General features: G+C 39.5%; 1 protein-coding gene across 1 annotated transcript; it reads left to right on the forward strand.

Annotated features, from left to right (window-relative positions):
• Positions 1-173: 173 nt before the first annotated feature.
• On the forward strand, positions 174-17460 carry hsd17b12a (hydroxysteroid (17-beta) dehydrogenase 12a). The gene is made up of 11 exons (XM_077595692.1): positions 174-531; positions 11559-11605; positions 11889-11964; positions 12712-12819; positions 13605-13669; positions 13748-13792; positions 14057-14091; positions 15260-15341; positions 15432-15497; positions 16141-16290; positions 16566-17460. The coding sequence occupies exons 1-11, from the start codon at positions 354-356 to the stop codon at positions 16704-16706; spliced, it is 993 nt and encodes a 330-aa protein (XP_077451818.1). The 5' UTR covers positions 174-353; the 3' UTR covers positions 16707-17460.
• Positions 17461-18669: the final 1209 nt, after the last annotated feature.

The following is an 18669-nucleotide window of genomic DNA, read 5'->3' on the forward strand; positions in this document are numbered from 1 at the left end:
CGCCAGCCAATAGCGACGCGCCGCAGCTTCCTTTGGATCAGCCGCCTTTCCGGAGCAAGCGCCAGATGAGTGACGCTGAATTTAAGCCAATGGGAGGCAAGTGCGCGGCTTGAGAGGCGGGGGTCGGAGCCAATAAAAGCCGAAGTGGGCGGGTCGTGGTCAAATCAGGCTCGGCAAATGTTTAAGGGGGGGAGGAAGTAAAGGAGCGTGATGCTACAACCTCCTTATAAAGCCACTCTCACGTTCTGTCTTGGAATTTAGAGTCTTCCAATTGAGGTCTCACTCACTCGGCAACTCGCGCACATACTTTTGGACCAAACAGCAGCAGCAGCACCACCACCTTTGTCGCCGCCATGACGTGCACCGAGGTTCAGGACATGCTCCACGGGGCCGAGACGCCTCTCTTTTGGGTCGGCGCCTTTGTGGTGGCCTCGCTGTTTCTGTGGATCATCTACCGGCTCCTATCCGGCTTCAGGGTGTGGGTGTTGGGCAACGGGCAGCTCATCTCCCCCCGGCTAGGCAAATGGGCAGGTGAGTTCACCCTTTCTAACACTCCCTTACTTCACCACCAAGTGAATCCAGGTGTGTTCCAACTAAACTTTTGACGTCATATTTTTGTGTGGAAATCATGTTTGGTGAGCGCAATCAAGGTTGTTGCAGTGGTTGCGTAACTGGCGCAGGTAAGCAGCTGATTGCGTGGCAAGATGACGTCGATTAGGTTCAATTGTGTGTGAGTGAGTGGGTTTTCACCTACATTTGATTTTGGCTGCCCCACGTTATTTTCTTTCCTCTTTTTTGCCTGGATAATAATGCACTTTTGAACCCTATTAACTCCAAACCACTTTTTCCCCAAGGTGGCATACATGTTGTCAAAACATGTTTTTCCTCTAATCGACAAATGAGTTGAATATTACCTGCAAATTAATGTGTTTGATGTTAATTTTTGTGGATGGTCTGGCTGGAATGGACCCTGCCGAGGTTTGACCCACTTCTGCATGGAAAAAAAGGACTGCACATTGTGTCAGTAGCACTCCCCCGCCTCTCCTCATGCCTCTTTTATGATCAAAATCCTAATCTAATACACAAAAAAAGAAGGCACATTGATGAAGGCTGGCTTTAGGGATGACTAATGCGCATTTTTAGACCCCTCCCAATTCATGTCACTGATGTTGCGCACAAGTATACCGGTGTACGTTGATGAGTCATCCACTGGTTCACTGCTTAGTCACCCGTTGACTACGGAGGAATGGTGATTTGGTATGCACAGCCCTTGAGAAATCAAACTGTGATTAAATGCATCATCACTAATTATTTTATGACATCACATTTTCTAAGACCTGGATCCATTTGAAGCATCATCCATCTATTTCCATCTACTTGTAATGCTTTAAAAGTTTGATTGATTAGTGATTAAAGTAAGGTGAATGATATCAAAGTGATGAGACGGCAGTTTAATGGGATCAAATGACGTCCACACACTTAAAGTAATTTCATTTGTGTCATTTTCAGTTCAGGTTTGTTCAGTTTTACATTCGTGCTGCCATCTAAAACGTGCTACGGTCATATTTAGGTTAATAGTGTCATATTAGGGTAATGTTTGATATTCCCGAGGCAAGAAGTGATTTCAATTTGGTTTGACTTTGGGAGCTTCTCTACTGCTTCAATTTGCAATGTGGAAATTAATGAAAGACTAGATTTGCTTGACCTTTTAGGGGCATTCATATTGCCCTGTATTGACATTGAATTGAATATCTGATATCCATATCCAATTTCAATTAGCTTCTAGGTCTAGGAACTGATCTTGTTGACAGTTAACTTACACAAAAATGGACTCAATACATTTGCTTTCATACTGCCATTTAAATCTGGATCCAAGTCTCCATATTTGGTTAGCTGTGCCACATTCCACCTGGACTCTGGCTTTTTGGAAAGTAATTGCGCATCCTCTTGATTTTTTTTTCTTTTTTAACCAACTCTCTTTCATTTGGGGTCACCATTAAAGTTTTGGGTGTTTTCTAACTATTAGAAAGATTTTAGTCCTTGTACCCATCTTAAGAACCAACTTTATGAAAAAACGGATACATTCCTTTAACTTCTTACTGTAATTTCAAGAGATGCCTAATTTATTCTTGCCTCACCACCAGTCTTTTTCAGCTACTTTTTTTAATATGTCAATTTGTGGAAAACACCACTCCTCAAAACCGGTCGGTTTCGCGGCGTGAGCATTATCTACAGTTGGGGCCTTGAACGGTAGGGAGATTCGGAAAAGGCTTAACAAAGTACGCATTGCAACGGGCTTTCTCGTCTCAGCTGGTCAGACCAGATGTGCCGGTCAGGCCTGTACACGTGTGGCGTGGTTTTTCTTTGTGTGTCGTCATCTTTGACCGGGACTGAAGTGGGGTTGAAGGGGAGGTACCAACAAGACATGTGTCGGTAAGTATTAGAAACATTTTGGAAGGGGTTGGCGTGACGGAGTACAATTCCCAAAGTTTTAATGACTGTCAAAGAGGTGCCAAAGTTCAGCTGTTTCTGTGAGTGCAAACACAAACTTAGTTGTGAAGGTGTTTTTGCATTTAGTATAGGTCTTAGAAATATATTATATATTAGGAGTTTTAAAATTAATTTACTTAGTTTTATGACATTAATTTTGCTCATGCTTTTGGTGGTACCAACTTTGAAAACTTAGAAATAAGGACAGGAAAATTAATTTTGATTGTAAAACTTTTATATTGCTTTTCTGCATTAGGAAATCAGTAGCATACAATTTTTTGCAATGCAATTATTTATAATGTACAGACAGACCTTTAAAGAAGACCCACTCAAGTAAAGGTTAATTAGCATTTTAAAAACACCTTGCCACACTTTAATTCACTGATATTGAATTTACAACATAAATTAAACCAAAATACTCAAGTCAAATAAATAATTCCAGGAAATTAAATGTCCTCAAAATAGCCAATTTGTGTAAATTGTTCATTTTAGCCTGACTAATAATGTGTAAAAGTACAAGTGCCCAAATATACTTTCATTTTCTGTACAAATATGCTCTGGTCAGCCTAAATTTGATTGGATTTTGCAATAAAATGTACAAACTTTGTTTTGCTGAGCCCTCTTCTATTGTGCCAATTCTACTTTGCCTTCTGCAAAGAGGTGTCACCTGCAGTAAAAGGTGATTTGGATGGGAATGCGGCTTCAAAACTACATTCTTGTAGAAGTCTTTCCATCTGTACCTAATATTTAAATGTGAAAGGCTGCATTCTGAAGACAATTGCCACATGTGCAGCTTCAAATCTGTACAATGTGGACGCACGTCTGTTAAATATTACAGCTTGACGCGTGTGTTCACACTTCTTTATGTCTTGCAACACAGTTGCTGGCTTGCTGGTCAAACTGGTTTGTCAGCACATGCTGAGCCTGTTGTGCTAGCTAAGGCTTACCGTTCTTTATTGAAATTTAAGTTCTCTTTTTGTATTTCTCAAGTTGGGTGGATGAAGAATGCAACTCTTCACAGCAAATTTTAAGTTAAAAAAAGCAATTCAGCAAAAATGTGGAGCCACATGTTTTCATAGTCAAAGTAGTTAAGCGGTTTAGTTTTCGCTAACATGCAACAATTTAGGGTGTCTCCTGCCTACTGGCTGGGAGAAGCTCCATCACCCCTGTGACCATTGTGAGGATAAACAATACTGAAAATAAATGAATGACAGAAATGTCTTTTGACATGATCTTTTTATAATTTTATTATAGCTGTTATTTATACATTCATTTTATTGTATATTAAAAACACCTATTGACGGCACATACTTTTAATTAATATTTCCTGACAAAAGTGTCAAAATCTAACTGTAACCTCTGTGAATGGTTTTCTTAGTTTTCAACAGCTTTACAGCCATTTTCTTTAAGCAATACTTATGATTATCTGTTGTTTTAGATCAGAGGTCTGGTCCTCGAGGACTGCTGTCGGTGCAGGTTTTTGTTCCAACTAATCTAACACAGACCGTTTAACCAATTAGATTTCTGCTGAAACAAGAAGCCCCTAACTGCAATCTACTGATTGTTCCTCTAACATACGAGATTGGTGGGAAGGTTTCCTCTTATAGTTTGGAATGAAAACCTGCACCCACAGCAGTCCTCGAGGACCAGACCTCTGATCTAAAACAACAGAAAATCATAAGTATTGCTTAAATTTTTTTTGGCCGTAAAGCTGTTGAAAACTGTGGAATTATTTGCCAACCCGTTTTAAATTTATCAATGCTGTGTTAAAAAAATCACCTCCCCCAAAATTTGTTGAATTGTTTAAATTTATTTTATATAGAAGTACTTATTATATATTTTTCGTAATATTTGGAAAACAGTTTCCTGAGCATTATCAAAGAGTATTCTATTTATTTCCTGCGACAAAGTAAAATATGTAATTGCATAAAAATGAATAACCGTTCAATTCAGAGAGTTGCTTTTAATAGTTAAATAAAAATACAACTAAAAAGCGACACTGTGGATGGAACACTCCACTGCAGCTTTACACTGAGAAGCAGGGATTCTCCCTGGTCTTCCCCTTTTTGTAGAGCAGGCGACTCTTAGTGGTATGATTGAGTATGTGCAGGCAGTGTAAGTCAAGGCGGATTCCCCCATATAACATTACATACACATGCACACAAATTCTGTTTACTGCATGTATGCATGCATTTATTTATTTAAATCAAAACAGATATTTGTTTAATAATACTGTAGTCTGTTACTTATTGCTTCAATAACATCGAATATAACTGTCTTTCATTCAGCCATTGTGTCTTCCCCTGCACACATGGGTGTGTATGTGTATATAATTATAAGTATAACATTTCATATCACAAAGTAGAATTCCTCTTGGAACTTACTTGAGAAAAGAGGCGTATTATATAAGAGACATGGAGACCGGCTCCATTCATTACTTGGAGGTTGAATGCGTATGTGAATGATCTGTGCGTGTGTATATACATTTCTTAATCTTTGTGAATGTGTCACCCCACCTTCCTCTGAATGTCGTGTGTGTGTACGCTTGTGCATGCTTTGTGTGGATGTGTGTGTGGGTGGAGCGCGAGAACGCCGCTGTTCATGTGCTGAACACGCTCAGTGACACGTGCTGAAGCCGAGGATGCTGGGAAAAAAAAACCTTATGCTCTAGCTTCCCTTTCATCCTCCTCAGCAACGCACACACAAGCAGAGCATGATAGTCTTATAGCTACACCATCTTATTCATTTTTCTCGTATTGTCCGCATTGTATTGTTCTCCATTGTTGTCCTCTTCTTTTTGTCGCGTCATCCCTCATTTCCTTTGTGATGCACCGAAACTAATTGGGACCAATATTTGGCAGAAAGAAGTGGGTGGTCTAAAATAACATCAAGTAAACACAAGTGTGCTGTGCGTTGCATTGGATTCAACTGTCCGTATACATATGCAAGGGCCATTTTACACTAAACACTAGCTGTTATTTTCAACCAATCTAGTATCTTTAGAAGTGCAATCAATCTATTTGCAGACAGTTGCTTACTGTTTAGGCAAAAACCTCATCGGTGAAACTGTCCCTGCTGGATTTTTTTTTGGGACAAAGACCAAGGCCCACTGCGGTCCTTGGACCGGTTTTCCAACCCCTGATCTTGGTCAAAAGACAGCCTTTGTTCAGAGTAACATAGTGTGAGTACAAGACTGGCCTGCTGACAGCAGTTTCAAACCTGTCTACCTTTTAAAGGTGAAAGATAACAGCAGGTCCTAGATTGGGGGTTTGCATCAAGCAAGAATGGGAAGAATTCTACTTGCAAAGCTTCACCAATTAGTGTCCAAAAATTCCAAATACTCAACGACGGCTGAGTGCATAATTGCAAAAAATGTCTGCTATTCATTGTTACTTACTTGAAAAGCTTTAAACCGTTTGTGCAGTGGATTGGACGTCTAATGTCGTCAAGTGCAGCCAGTGAGTTAATGGTGGAAAAACTTAACATTCACTTGTTAATATTACCATAGCCAGTCTCCTCCAGTGTGAAGACATCAAACGCCAACACTTCCCATTTGCTAATAAGTGACAATACATTTTTGGTCGTCGTTCAACATCTTTTGTTGTGTTAACTGCAGTTTTTTCCCCCAAACCACTGTCACTAACAAGGAAGTCATCTGCATTTTACGACGTAAATGCTCGTGCAAACCTCCCAAATTTTAAAGTTTCCCCAAATATCGCCTCAAATAGTTAAAGGAAATGTCTTTATTTCTTTTGAACTTTGGAGTTATTTGGCATTGTGTCTAAATATAGTAGCAGGATCTATCTTGGGTGTCTCTGAAGTACAAGTCTCCCTCCTTTATCCATCAAGTTTTATTTTTGTCAACTTTTATATACCCCATGTGACTTTCTCCCTGGCTATTTAAAGATATGTACACGTTTGTGTATGTGTTTCCATCTTGTGCTGCATGCTCTCACCCTCCCTTCCTCTGTGTAATGTAGGAGGCCCCTGCTCGTTGATAGGCGAGTTTCGGGTGCGACAGATTACATAACAAGAGCAGGGCATACAAGGACCGCAGTGTCTCTTTATACTGAGAATCTTAATTGAGGGTTTGGCAGATGCTTATTTTTACTACTGTTTTTAAAAGACAGACTGTCAACCTTTTCATATCAAATTATTATTAATATTTTATTCATGTTGATGGTATGTGAAAGTGTTATTTTCCCCCTCCCATGACTGCTTACTGCTATAACATATAGTATGTAGTGAAAACAGGCACTTTTTATTTTTTTGCTTGGCAATCCAGCTATCCCACGTTCACGGTTCCTAATGGTTGGGTTTTTTCATTTTTATTTTTAGTCTTGTTTCCTTTCTTCTCCCCCTCCATTCTAAAACACTCTTTTGGTATAAAGTTTTAAGTGTTGCCATGATTAACCTCTTAAGACCCAGACTGTTGCAGGGCATGCATTTTTATTTTCTCTTTGATATTTTGGCTAATTGGTAACTGATGAGTGTAAAAAAACAAAGAATTGTCTTTTTATATGATGTAGTTGCTGAGAAAAATGATGTCCACATTACTGGACACCAGGCCCTTGTAGTCCAAAATGTAACATTATAGTCTTGTGACAACCAAAAATGTGATCTCCACACATGGTCGCCAGGTCATAGGAGGTTAAAACAAACTATTAAACGTCATAGGTAGTATTGCAGTCTAATAGGTTGTTTTGTAAGAATCCAGTAGGCCTTGAAAATAAGTCAACAATTTATGAATTAATTAGTAGTTTGTTTTATTTGATTGCAAAAAGTAAAAAAAAATCTTTTTTCCTATAAAGATTTGTTAGTACTTGAAATTGGGGGTTAAAAGCACAAATAGGGGGAAAGAATAGATTTAATACATAAGTTTTCAACTTTACTACTTCAATATTTCATTATATTTAACAGTTCTTCTTGTCTCCTTTTTAAAATTTAAAGTGGAAGAAAAAAACCCATTGTAAATTTGGGTGAAAACAACCAGATCTTATTTTTAGGCCGTATCCCCCAACCCTAGTATGAAGCCATTCACCCTTAATTTCATTTGGTCAAAAAGAAGTGACCACAAAAGGTGTTTGTACCTATTTATTTTTTAAAATCCATTTACTCATACTTGACCTTACATGTAGGAAAAGAGAGCTACATTCACCAATAAGCTTTAAAGTCATAAACTGAACGCAAAAAAACAGTACTTTTCATATTTTCTACTTCAAATATGCTGCCTATAGTGTTTGTTATGCAATCTCTTTTGATATACTATATTGCTCTATTTTGGGTGGGTAATTTCTGAAATGAACCCCTGTGAATAATAAGGGTTAGCTATATTTAGAAAAAAGTTGACGAAGACACTGTTATTTGAAGGTATCTTAGTGACTATTATATTGCAATAGGCAACATATTGTCAGTTTGGTTAAATGAATCCCGTTTTCCATCATGATACCAAACGAGTGTGTGCGGTGTTTCCCAGCATGCAGCGTGGATGCTGCAGCCTCTGTTGTCGTGGCAATGATGCTGACTCTGACGTCAGCAGTCTTACTTGGTATTCAGGTGCATGCGGCAGGCAAGCATGCAAGGCTGGAGGCAATAGATGGGTGGGTGGGTTTTGGGGAGCGGAGAGGGTGGGTGGGGCTTTAGCTCCCAGACAAAGCAGTCAGTCGCTGCTATTTTTACTCCTGCTGCTTTTTATAGAGCCGCGGCGTAGCGAGCAGGCAGCGGCCGCTCCTCATCCCAGTGAGGGAGGGTGGGATGGGGGGTGCGTTGTACAAAAGGCTGCTGGGATGTCAATACCTCTGGACATGACGTGGAGTGTTGAAGTGGTGTTCGTGGTGCCAAAGCGCCCCCGTCAGGCCACGTTTGGTGCTTAAGAGTAGTGCAACGTATCTTTCGCTGAACGAATTGGGAAAACCTGCTTTCATTTTATCAAGCAACAGCAAGGAAATCTGCATTTTGCTCATTGTTCTTGTATTGTCAAAATCTACGGTGGCGTCGAACAGTAATACATATTGGTGAGAGCAGTTTGTAATAGCCGTTCATTTTCCCTAGCAATTATCCTCACAAGGGTTACAAAACGGCAAATAGGCAAGTTTCTTTTTTTTTTTTTCCACTTCAGCACCTGAATATCAGTTTGAGACGGTGATGTTGTAAACGGGGAACAGTGAATGTGTTAAGAATAGCCCTTAGCACAGGGTTTTTTCAAACCTATCCCACTCAGTGCCACATATAGTATATGTACAATTCAGTCAATGGAGAAAAGAGGGAAGCACTTTGCGTTCTGCTCGGAAAATTCTCAAAATAATTCTAGATCTTATCTCAGGAGAATCCCTCGATGTGACTCAGTACACTCAATCGAAGTCATTGTCAATCCTCATTTAGCAAACATCTAATTTGGTTGCCTTGCAGTTATGTCGTTATACTGAAGAGCATTTTTACACAGTCTATAAGAACCCACATAAGCACACGCTCTATAGGCAATCCGTGCGTGCACAACACACACATGCAATGGTTATTCAGAGAATGCTGCTATTATATAATAGGTGGGAGGAGTGTTGTCATTCATAAGTACAGCACAAGGATATGGAGATGTGCAAGGCTGTGGGGTAGGGGGGTTCCCACCGGGTGATGTAGCTCTCCTCAGAATACTAAAGCACTGTTCAAGTAATTTTGATATAAACGTATATATGTGTATGTGTAAAGATTTTTTCAAACTGAAGTCAAATTTCAACTACTCACATTTTGGTGCATGTAACCAAGGAGATGTTGGCTCTGGGTGTTGTCTAAAACAAAGCAGAGCTATATTTTGGTCAGCTCAGGCGTATTCTTATTCGCGATCAATTTCCTTTCTTTTCTTACTGCATATTAACAGCGTATTTTTTGCATTGTTTGACACTGGTTGTTTTCTAAATGAGCTGTAGCCGCCGTGACTGTTCAGCCTGGTTGAGTTTTGGATGCAGCTTTTTGGTCACACTTAAGATCAGAACTTGAAGTGAGTCACACTTTTTATCACCTGTCACTCAAAGGCTAATTTTCCTTCCAGCCGCACCCCACCCCTCATGCTTTGTCATAAACAACATGAATTATTGCACATGCTGAAACTTCATGTAAGCACATGTGTATCTCGTCACACGACACACTTTTATACTGTTGCAACTCGGTGGGGTTGAGTGCAACCCGCCCACGTTTGCGTGAACCGTCACAACTTTTTCCCTCTGAAGGTTGTTTATAATTTGAAATATTTACATTGTGAATTTATGGTATCTGACATTAACAAATTGTTACATTAAAAATGTACTAGCAGAACTGAAAATTGCTTAAATGTTGTATTGTTGAATGCAAAGTCAAGTGCACTGTTTATAAAGTATTAGAGACACTTGTTAGGTTCTCCTTGTCGAGCATTATGCGTATTACTCTTCCCCTTCTGGCATGAATTGGTATGGTCGTTTCCCATTGAAGCTTTTATCTGTCGGAGTGTTTCATTCTTAACATTGAGGGTGGGAGAGTGAAGCGAGAGACATGATGAAAGAGTCACATTTAAAAATAAACTCTGCTCCCCTTATTCACTTTTTGACTTTGTGCTACTCTCAGTCGCCTTCTTCTCTTCACTCTTCCCTCCCTCCGTCTTGATTCGGTTTCTCCTTCACACGCTCCTTCTCCTGCTTCTCTCCGCTTCTATTTTTAGACGCCCCCAGGATCCCGCCGCATCTCGCCAGCCCCTCTTCTTCCTCCTCCTTCTCGTTCGTTTGTCATCGCTCCCACCCTCTCGCTCGTCACCAGAGAATGTCCTCTAAGCCTCCATTAATCTTTCATCAACTGATCATCGATGCCTTGCGCACACGACGACCATTCTTTTTGTGTGCTTTGTTTCGCATCCTCGTCAAATTGATCCATTTGAAGCTTGACAGATACCCAAGGGGCTATTTTTGGAAACAGTGTTTGTCAAACATTCTCACCGCAGTCAACCCAGAATAGTACTATTTTAAACTAACTGTTTACATCTAATCCCATATAGAATATTGCCGCCCGCGATCACAAAGCACACAAAATAGTACACATTAAATGTCATGTGTCAATAGTCCACTATCTGGAAACTATTGTAGAGTGCATGCAAGTCTAAAATTAGGAAATTGTGGTATTAGTTCTTTACATTGAATTTTCAGTGAGCCCACTTTCCATGCTGTTCCCTGCTAGTTATTCCGGGTTCAAATAGATAGGATAGGACATCAATACCGGTCAGTGTCCACCGATGAGTTAATCTAAAAAGAACAGTAGAAGCAGCTGTAGTAGTGCCAGTTCCTACCGATGATCCAGTTGTCAGAAAATATGATTTGAACTGAATTTGTTTGGATTCAAAACATTTGCCAGCCTGTAATGTACTCACTGATTAAATGTGTTTATTGTTGTATTATATTTCAAGTTAGTTTGTCTATTTCCTTGGCAGATCTCCAAGCTCTTCTGTTCAATTTTCATTAGCATATGATTGAATTCACATATTTAGAGCCAAATATGAGGATTTATTGTTTTTATTGCATGGGTTCATGCTGTACCTTTCAATGAATGGTGAATGCGAACCATGACAGTAACCTTTCTCCAAGTTGGGTTGACTTAAAATTCGCTTTAGGTGTGTATCGTTCATTGTATTGTATGCAGTGATCCCGATAAGCTATGATTAGCCTCACCTGTCTGCATGGGATGACAGCGTGTTTTTAACCTGCAAGCATCGTCATGTCATCGGGAATCTTCGTCACATTGTTGCTTAGCCAGCGGAAAGTCTTGGTGACAAGCAGTCCAACCTGAAGTCGGGGCGCGGCCACGTTTTTTGTTGTAGTCAAGTAACAGTCAACAGCCAGGTTGCTGGGGTTATTTACTGGGTTATGCAGACTTCAGCTCTTTCTGTTTATAAGAAAAAGTGCTTCATTTTTAATAATTGGATAATTATGCAGAAGTGGGTAAGAATTTGAAATGCATTAGAAAATTGTGTGCAACATTTTTAGATGTCTATCAATCGGTATAAAAACTTAGTTTTAAAACCCCCGGCTGACCTTTCTGTTACCTTCCCTGTTTAGTTGTTACCGGAGCCACAGATGGAATTGGGAAATCCTATGCGGAGGAGGTGAGTCTCCTGAAAAGCCTTCTTTCTTGTTTGAATATTTCTTTGACTTTCTTTGACAGAAAGGCTGTGACTCAGGCATACAATTCAGGGTTCAATCAAAGGCCACAGCTAGTCTCACCACAGCACTTGGATCAGGGAAAACATGCAAATATAATGACTTGCAAAGTGATATTTGTTAGCTCAGCATTTGTATGCTACTCCAAAAAAATGCTATTTTAAAATTAACTGTCAGCCACTTCCTGTAAAGACCACCCCCATATAACCTGACATGTCTTCCTTCCAGCTTGCTCGTCGAGGGTTTGCCATCGTGTTGATCAGCCGTTCCCAACACAAGTTGGATGATGTGGCCAGGTCGCTTGGTAAGTGTACCTATGCAAGTTGGTCCCGCATCACACTATCTGGATATTAATTGCTGTATTTTTCGGACTATAAGTCGCACCAAGTCTCATCTGCCAAAGAATACTCAATGACGAGAAGACGAGAAGAATACATGCATACAAGTCCCATTTTTGGGAGGGCAATTTTTTATTTCACCAGGAACCAAGAAGAAACGTGCGTTAAGCAATAGCAAAATGGAGAACAACAGGTTAAATACGCATTAATACATAATAGATACCCATTTACAAGTTGACGCTTGATTATTGGTCGCAGGCCCAGCCAAACTATGAAAAACGTGCGACTTATAGTCCAGAAAATACAGTAGTATTGTGTATTAATAATAAAACTAATAAAATAGCTTAGTCTAGATAACAAATGAGGGTGCCAATTATAAGGACGCTGTCCTCCCTCTGTTGGGATAAGTGGAAAAATGCTAATTCCATCTGCTCAAAGGCCAATGTCATCATTTCATCAGTCTAACAAAGAGGGGACACCCCTCAGCCATCTACTGGTCAATTCGTTCGTTTATTATTTGTTTCAACTGTTAGTTATCCTTTGCATAGTCAGTGACATCTACAGTTGCTTTGGTGGTCTGCAGCGTTCTCTGTTGTTTAATTCTAGAACTGCAGTAGAATTTCTCCCCCGGATTGTTTCTTCTTTTAATGCGCAGTAATTTCTCTTCCTTAAAAAATAAAAAATAAATAAACGTTGTTTTTATTTTGTGTCAGAGGACCAGTTTGGAGTGGAGACCAAGGTCATTGCCGCTGACTTTGGCAAGACCAACATTTACCCTTCCATCGAGGCTGGACTGTCTGGGTTGGAGATTGGTGTTCTCGGTAAAGAATTTACATGTTCAATTAGATTCTCGTTTTGATGGTCCGTATATGTTTGTGGTGTGTTTTTATATAGCACTACCAAAAATGTTTAGGGTCAATGTGAATTACTATGTTTTAAAAGAAAACAAACAAGCTTTAAAAATCCCAGACTTAAAAATGCCAATTTTTCTGAATTAAAATAAATGGGAAATCCGCAATGGATTTTCTGAACTAAAATACACATCCATACATGTATATTTTTAAATTTCTGTCTTACTGCTAGGTCAAGAAAGATCTTATTTTGCAATATTAAAATATTTTAAAGAATTTATTAATTCAGATTCATTAATTTAATGTACATTTTTGTGATTTATATTAAAAAAACACATTAAGAACATTTTAATAATGTCCCTCTCCTACAAGAATACATTTACAACACCCTGGATAATTAGAATCTTCTTTTTTTGGGCACAAGATATACAAATGGTAGTTGGAGGTGCTTTACTCGCTTTAGCAAAAGACATACTATATACATTTAGAACGAGTATGACTGCATTAAACAGTTTAAAGATGTGTACTACATCATTATATACTTGACACTTAAAGAAATCCGAGTTGGATCAAGCCGTCATGTACATTGTGCCTCAAGAACTCTTTGTCCCTATTTTAAAACCAGTTGCTCTTCTGCTTGTTAGGTGTGGCTGACTAGTTTCTCTCGTTTGCTTTTGCTGCCTCCTTGTGGGTAGTTTTTGTTTTTTTTAATATCACATTCAGTTATTTTTTCTAACTCTAACTTCTATTTACAGTAAATAATGTTGGTGTTTCCTATCCATACCCCGAGTACTACCTCCATATTCCTGATCTAGACAATGTAAGTTTCCCTAAATTGTGTTTTAATTGATATATTTGCTAAATTGAAGCTTATCTTTCAAGTTCTATTTTGTTTCAGTTCATCACCAATATGATTAATGTCAACGTGACATCGGTCTGCCAGGTAAGTTGCCTTGGTCTGAGCCTATAAAGCCCATGCCAATGTTGCTTCTTCCATCTTTCCCCTGCTGTCACTGCCTGCCCTTTCTTCTTCTTTGGTGGTTACCTGCAGTCTCTCACTTGTTCCCAAAGCAACGGTGGTCTGCGCCGCCACCCACGCATCTCTCCCTCCTTTACCCACACGCTCTACCTTTTCTGATTCCTGAATGCTTACCAGGCTCCTAGATTTGTTTTTTTTGTAGAGTCTAACATACATGTTGCCCACTAGATGACCCGCTTGGTGCTGCCCAGAATGGCTGACAGGTGAGCTCCTCCTGTGCCTTTTCTGTTTTTTTTTTGTCATGCATTCACGTCAGACCATTGTTGCCTGTGAAAAGCTTCTAGGTATGTAGTATCATTGAGTCTTTCCCCACCACAGCCATGGCTGCTTCCTCTCCTTTTGTTCACAAATGCTGACAAGCTTTCAATTCACACAAAGTACCCTCCCCTCTACGATTGGCTTGCCGTGTTCCCACGTGACTGATGCTGGCCAACTGTGTCACAGGCACATTCTGAGTTTTTTTTTTTCCTTCTCCGCTTTGAGACTACATCACTGCAGCAACAGGCTGCCATGGCAACGCACACTGGCAACGTGCGTTTGCGTGTGTGTGTGTGTGTGTGTGTGTGTGATAAAGCTGTGTATGTGTGTGTGTGTGTGTGTGTGTGTGTGTTTGAGAGAGCAGACGTAGGATTTCCTGGAAAATTGTTGATGCGATTTGATCGTAAAATAAATGTATAGGACAGGTCAAAAACACTTGAAAAGCTTTCCGTAACTACATTTTTCTTGAATTTGAAGTCGCCCGCCATAGAAAAATGTTTTTTGTTTGGTTATTTAACTAACCATATGCTTTATTATCACCAGTGATTTGACTACTCATTTTTTAAAAATGTATTTACATGATACAAAAAAAATCACCATTTTTCTTTTCTAATTCTAATACAATTGGCTATTTCTAATTGAAAATCGAAATGTAACTGTGATGAAAGTTGACTTGGATAACAAAATACATTAAACTTAAAAATTTTATCTACTATTATTTTATTATAAGTAAAATTCATCTCAATGAAAATTGATGTTAAGAATGTTTCAATTTACACTAGCTTTTCCTCCCAAAAATATTCTTGATAATTTTTTTCCTTTTTTAATTTGCAATTTACACATCCTTTATCCATGCCATAATCAACATCAGCCCCAAAAGAGCTTTGGTTCTTAAAATCACACCCAAAACTGCGTGTTCAATTTTTTTTGTAAATCTGGGGGAAGATGCTGATTTAAGATGGATGTAGCACACCCGGTGTTGGTATATGAATGGCTTCACAGAGAAAGCCGTGTGTCAACCCCTGCCATCTTTTAGTCACTTACAGTTGGTCAACAACTGTAAATGCCGTTCAGGTTTGTTTTGTTCCTTCTGTAAATCTTGTGTTATTTCAGATCCAAAGGCGTGATCCTCAACATCTCCTCAGCCAGTGGCATGTATCCTCTCCCACTGCTCACCATCTACTCCGCCACAAAGGTTTGTACTTCATCCCCACTCAATTCCCTTCAAGTACAAGTTATTACTTTCTGCAATCAAAATCTTTATCTTCATCCTTCCATAACCTAGGCTTTTGTGGATTTCTTCTCTCGTGGTCTTGAGGAAGAATACAGACGTCAGGGTGTCATCATCCAGGTGAGAAGGTTGCCTCTTTTGCACATGGTTGTATATTACGTAAAGCACAACACATGAATGCAGGATTCTTACTCACAAAGAAAACATGGTCAAATAAAAGCAAGCAATGCAGTACAATAATTTCAAACCAAAGAGACCACTTGAACTCAAATAATACTCAAAAATGGGTGATTAATAAAATGGAACAGAGGTAGTGGTCTCAAAGATTATAGAAAAAAAGTTGACTGCGTCAATCCAGTGATTGACATGACTGTTTGCTTGGCTGTTTTTGCAGTGAAAGTGACAGAACATCTTGTCCAACTTTGAAAATTGTGTTCTGTTTTAAGCACTCGCTCCAGGCACTCTTGTGACATCTGCTGTTAATAGACAACACTGCACTTTTCAGCTCAACAGGCCTAAATGAACAACATCTAGTTTCCCATTGGGTCAGCATATTAATTTTTAAGACATAAGATATTTCACTTTCATTCATGTGTTTCTTATAAATGCAACTACATGGAAAAATCTTGGCCTTTTATCCTTTCCTCTGAGCCAAAAACTTGCCAAACTCAGTCAGGCACCTAAACCATAATGGATGAATTTCTGACTCAACCCACTTGTAGAATTGAGCTGTATAAGAGTACTCTCTAACTTCTTCCTTCAGAGTGTGCTGCCCTTCTTCGTGGCCACCAAAATGACCCGGATCAGGAAACCTACCCTGGATAAACCCACACCAGAGCGCTATGTGGCTGCCGAGCTCAACACCGTGGGCCTGCAAAGTCAGACCAACGGATACTTTCCACACGCCATCATGGTAAGACACTCCTGTAGTCATAGGAGCATTGTATCTAAAGATTGCAGTGTAATGTAATTTTTTTTAATACATTTTCCTAATTACTATGATGTTGCTCGCATATGCACCAGGCCATAGTCGCTAGTGCACTTTTCAGTTTATTAAATTGTAAAGTTCAATTTAAAAATGGGGGCAAAAACGAGCACCCTCATGCACTCTCATTCCCCCCACGCTCCCAAAGGAACCAAACACTTATTTCCACTTACCATTGATTTTCCTTTTTTTTCTTCCAAAAGGGCTGGGCGAGCACCAAGCTGGCGCCCATCGCCCTTGTAATCTTCCTGGGTGCGCGAATGAACCGCCTCCAGCGCACAGGATACTTGAATAGGAGGAAGCAGCGTGAGCAGAAGAACGGCACTGGCTTGAAGACGGACTGAGACCACCGATTTGACCCTGACTCAGTGTTTAAGCATTAGCGCCTTTTGGAGGGCTCTCATTGGATAACTACTGTGGGGCATGCGAGTGGGTTACCCTGGAAAAACCCAAAGAAAAATAAAACTTGATTTGAGATGTTATGGCCGAAAAATAAGAAACTGTGGTTTGTTAAATCCTGCTGTTATAAGCAGTGGAAATGGTGGTGGGTTTTTATTTGAAATATATAAGTGTAAAAAAATATTTATTTTATATTTGTGTAAGACCTCCTACCCAACACATATCCTGATGGTTCGGTTCAATAGTAGCTTTCAAGCAAGTCCTTATGACAAAGAAGTGAGGGGAAGTGTTGTGACACTATTTATTACGACGATGCCTTGTGGTGGGATGTTGTTAGGAACATATCACTTTATTTTTGTGTTTTGGATTGTTGAACAACACTGAAGTGCCTTTTCTACAGTCATTGATGCTGCAATAACATGCAACACATGCCTTTCTTACACGTGTCCCATTTGTTGTGTTTTCGCAATAATGGACATGAATATTTCACGATGAACCTTTCACGTTGACCTATTGACGTATTTTCAGATGTCACAATTCCGAGTTTGGAGTATATGGCGCCTCACGGTCAGAGGCAATCTTTTTCAATAGCTTTATCCACCACTTGATATGTGATGTGCACTGTTTACCTCTGATTGTAGCTTTGTGTTTTTTTTGCTACAGTTTGTTAATAAAAGTATACATTTGACACAAATCAAACTTCAAATTATTTCATAGTTCTGAAAAGTGGGAAGTTATTCAGCAGTGATTTATTGTTCAAATATGTACGTTATGTAAATAAAATAAGGAGACAGATCTTGCACTGAATTAAAAACCGACTAATGGGGTTTTTGACATATTTAAACCCTTTAACAAGGTGCAATTAATAAATAAATAAATACATTAAAAAATTCTATTATACTTTTTTTGTTATTGTGGTTTTAAATTTTTCCACAAACTGCATTAGTAAATAACTTTTTTATATAGTGGGGGCTCCGTACTAAACTGTATTTGTCCTTCAGATAATTTGTATATATATATATATTGAAGACTATAACATATTTTAACCATATAATCTAATGGAGACTATGACATATTTTACTCATAGATTTTATTACAGCTACTTCATCTTCATATATTATTATTGTATGATTAAACAATTGTTTTTAACTCGATTACCACGCAAACGGAAGGTTCCCCTATAATAATGAATACAATAAACAAAGGCTCTCTGTCCAAAATCCTTGTGAGGTTGAATTACAGCCAGCAAAGATGAGGGGGCGAGCGGAGCGGAGCTTCAAGGCCAGAGCCAAGCGGAGCGGAGCTTCAAGGCCAGAGCTGAGCGGAGCGGAGGGAGATAATATTTCCGGCATAGACCGTTTTGAAAATGGCTTTAAATCAACACAACAATATATTTGCTTGTGCAGCTAAGTTAGCGCACTGAAAGTGGCGCACACACCATTTTCCCGGCTGTAACAGGCTTGCTAGCTTCGGAGTTGACCGCCCTTTCTTAATGATGTCCATTTTTTCTGGAAAAGTCCGTCTGGAAAATAGCTTTGTGAGCAAATCTGCAACAGAATCCATTTGTTTTTGCCTCTGTCGGCCATTGTGGGTGGAGTTTGCGATCTCTGGCTGCCTCACTATGGCTTTGGCCCGCCTACTAGCCAATCATAGTTGGTGAAAGCAATGACGTATCCCAGCCAGCAAAATGCCAAAGGCTGGGAAAAAAGATTGTGGGGTTGCCAACTCGAAATCTGATTGGTTAAAGGCAACAGTCTAGTTTAATGCAGCAGAGCCCGCAGAACTGATTGTGAAGGCTTTGAGGCAGATCTGATCTGGCAACAAATAATGGCTGAAATGTGATTGGTTAAATGCTTCAATATGAAAACACACATCTGGAAGCAGTGCAACCAGGGGGGAAAGCAATGA

Source organism: Stigmatopora argus, chromosome 3 (assembly GCF_051989625.1).
Source record: "Stigmatopora argus isolate UIUO_Sarg chromosome 3, RoL_Sarg_1.0, whole genome shotgun sequence".
NCBI classification, from domain to species: Eukaryota; Metazoa; Chordata; class Actinopteri; order Syngnathiformes; family Syngnathidae; genus Stigmatopora; species Stigmatopora argus.

Bases quoted from the DNA above. Each gene is read 5' to 3' on its own strand.
- hsd17b12a (XM_077595692.1), top strand. From the start codon at position 354: ATGACGTGCACCGAGGTTCAGGACATGCTCCACGGGGCCGAGACGCCT. The intron at 11,965-12,711 runs GTAAGTGTACCT...ATTTTGTGTCAG, and splicing joins TGATGTGGCCAGGTCGCTTG to AGGACCAGTTTGGAGTGGAG. The intron at 14,092-15,259 runs GTGAGCTCCTCC...GTGTTATTTCAG, and splicing joins CTGCCCAGAATGGCTGACAG to ATCCAAAGGCGTGATCCTCA.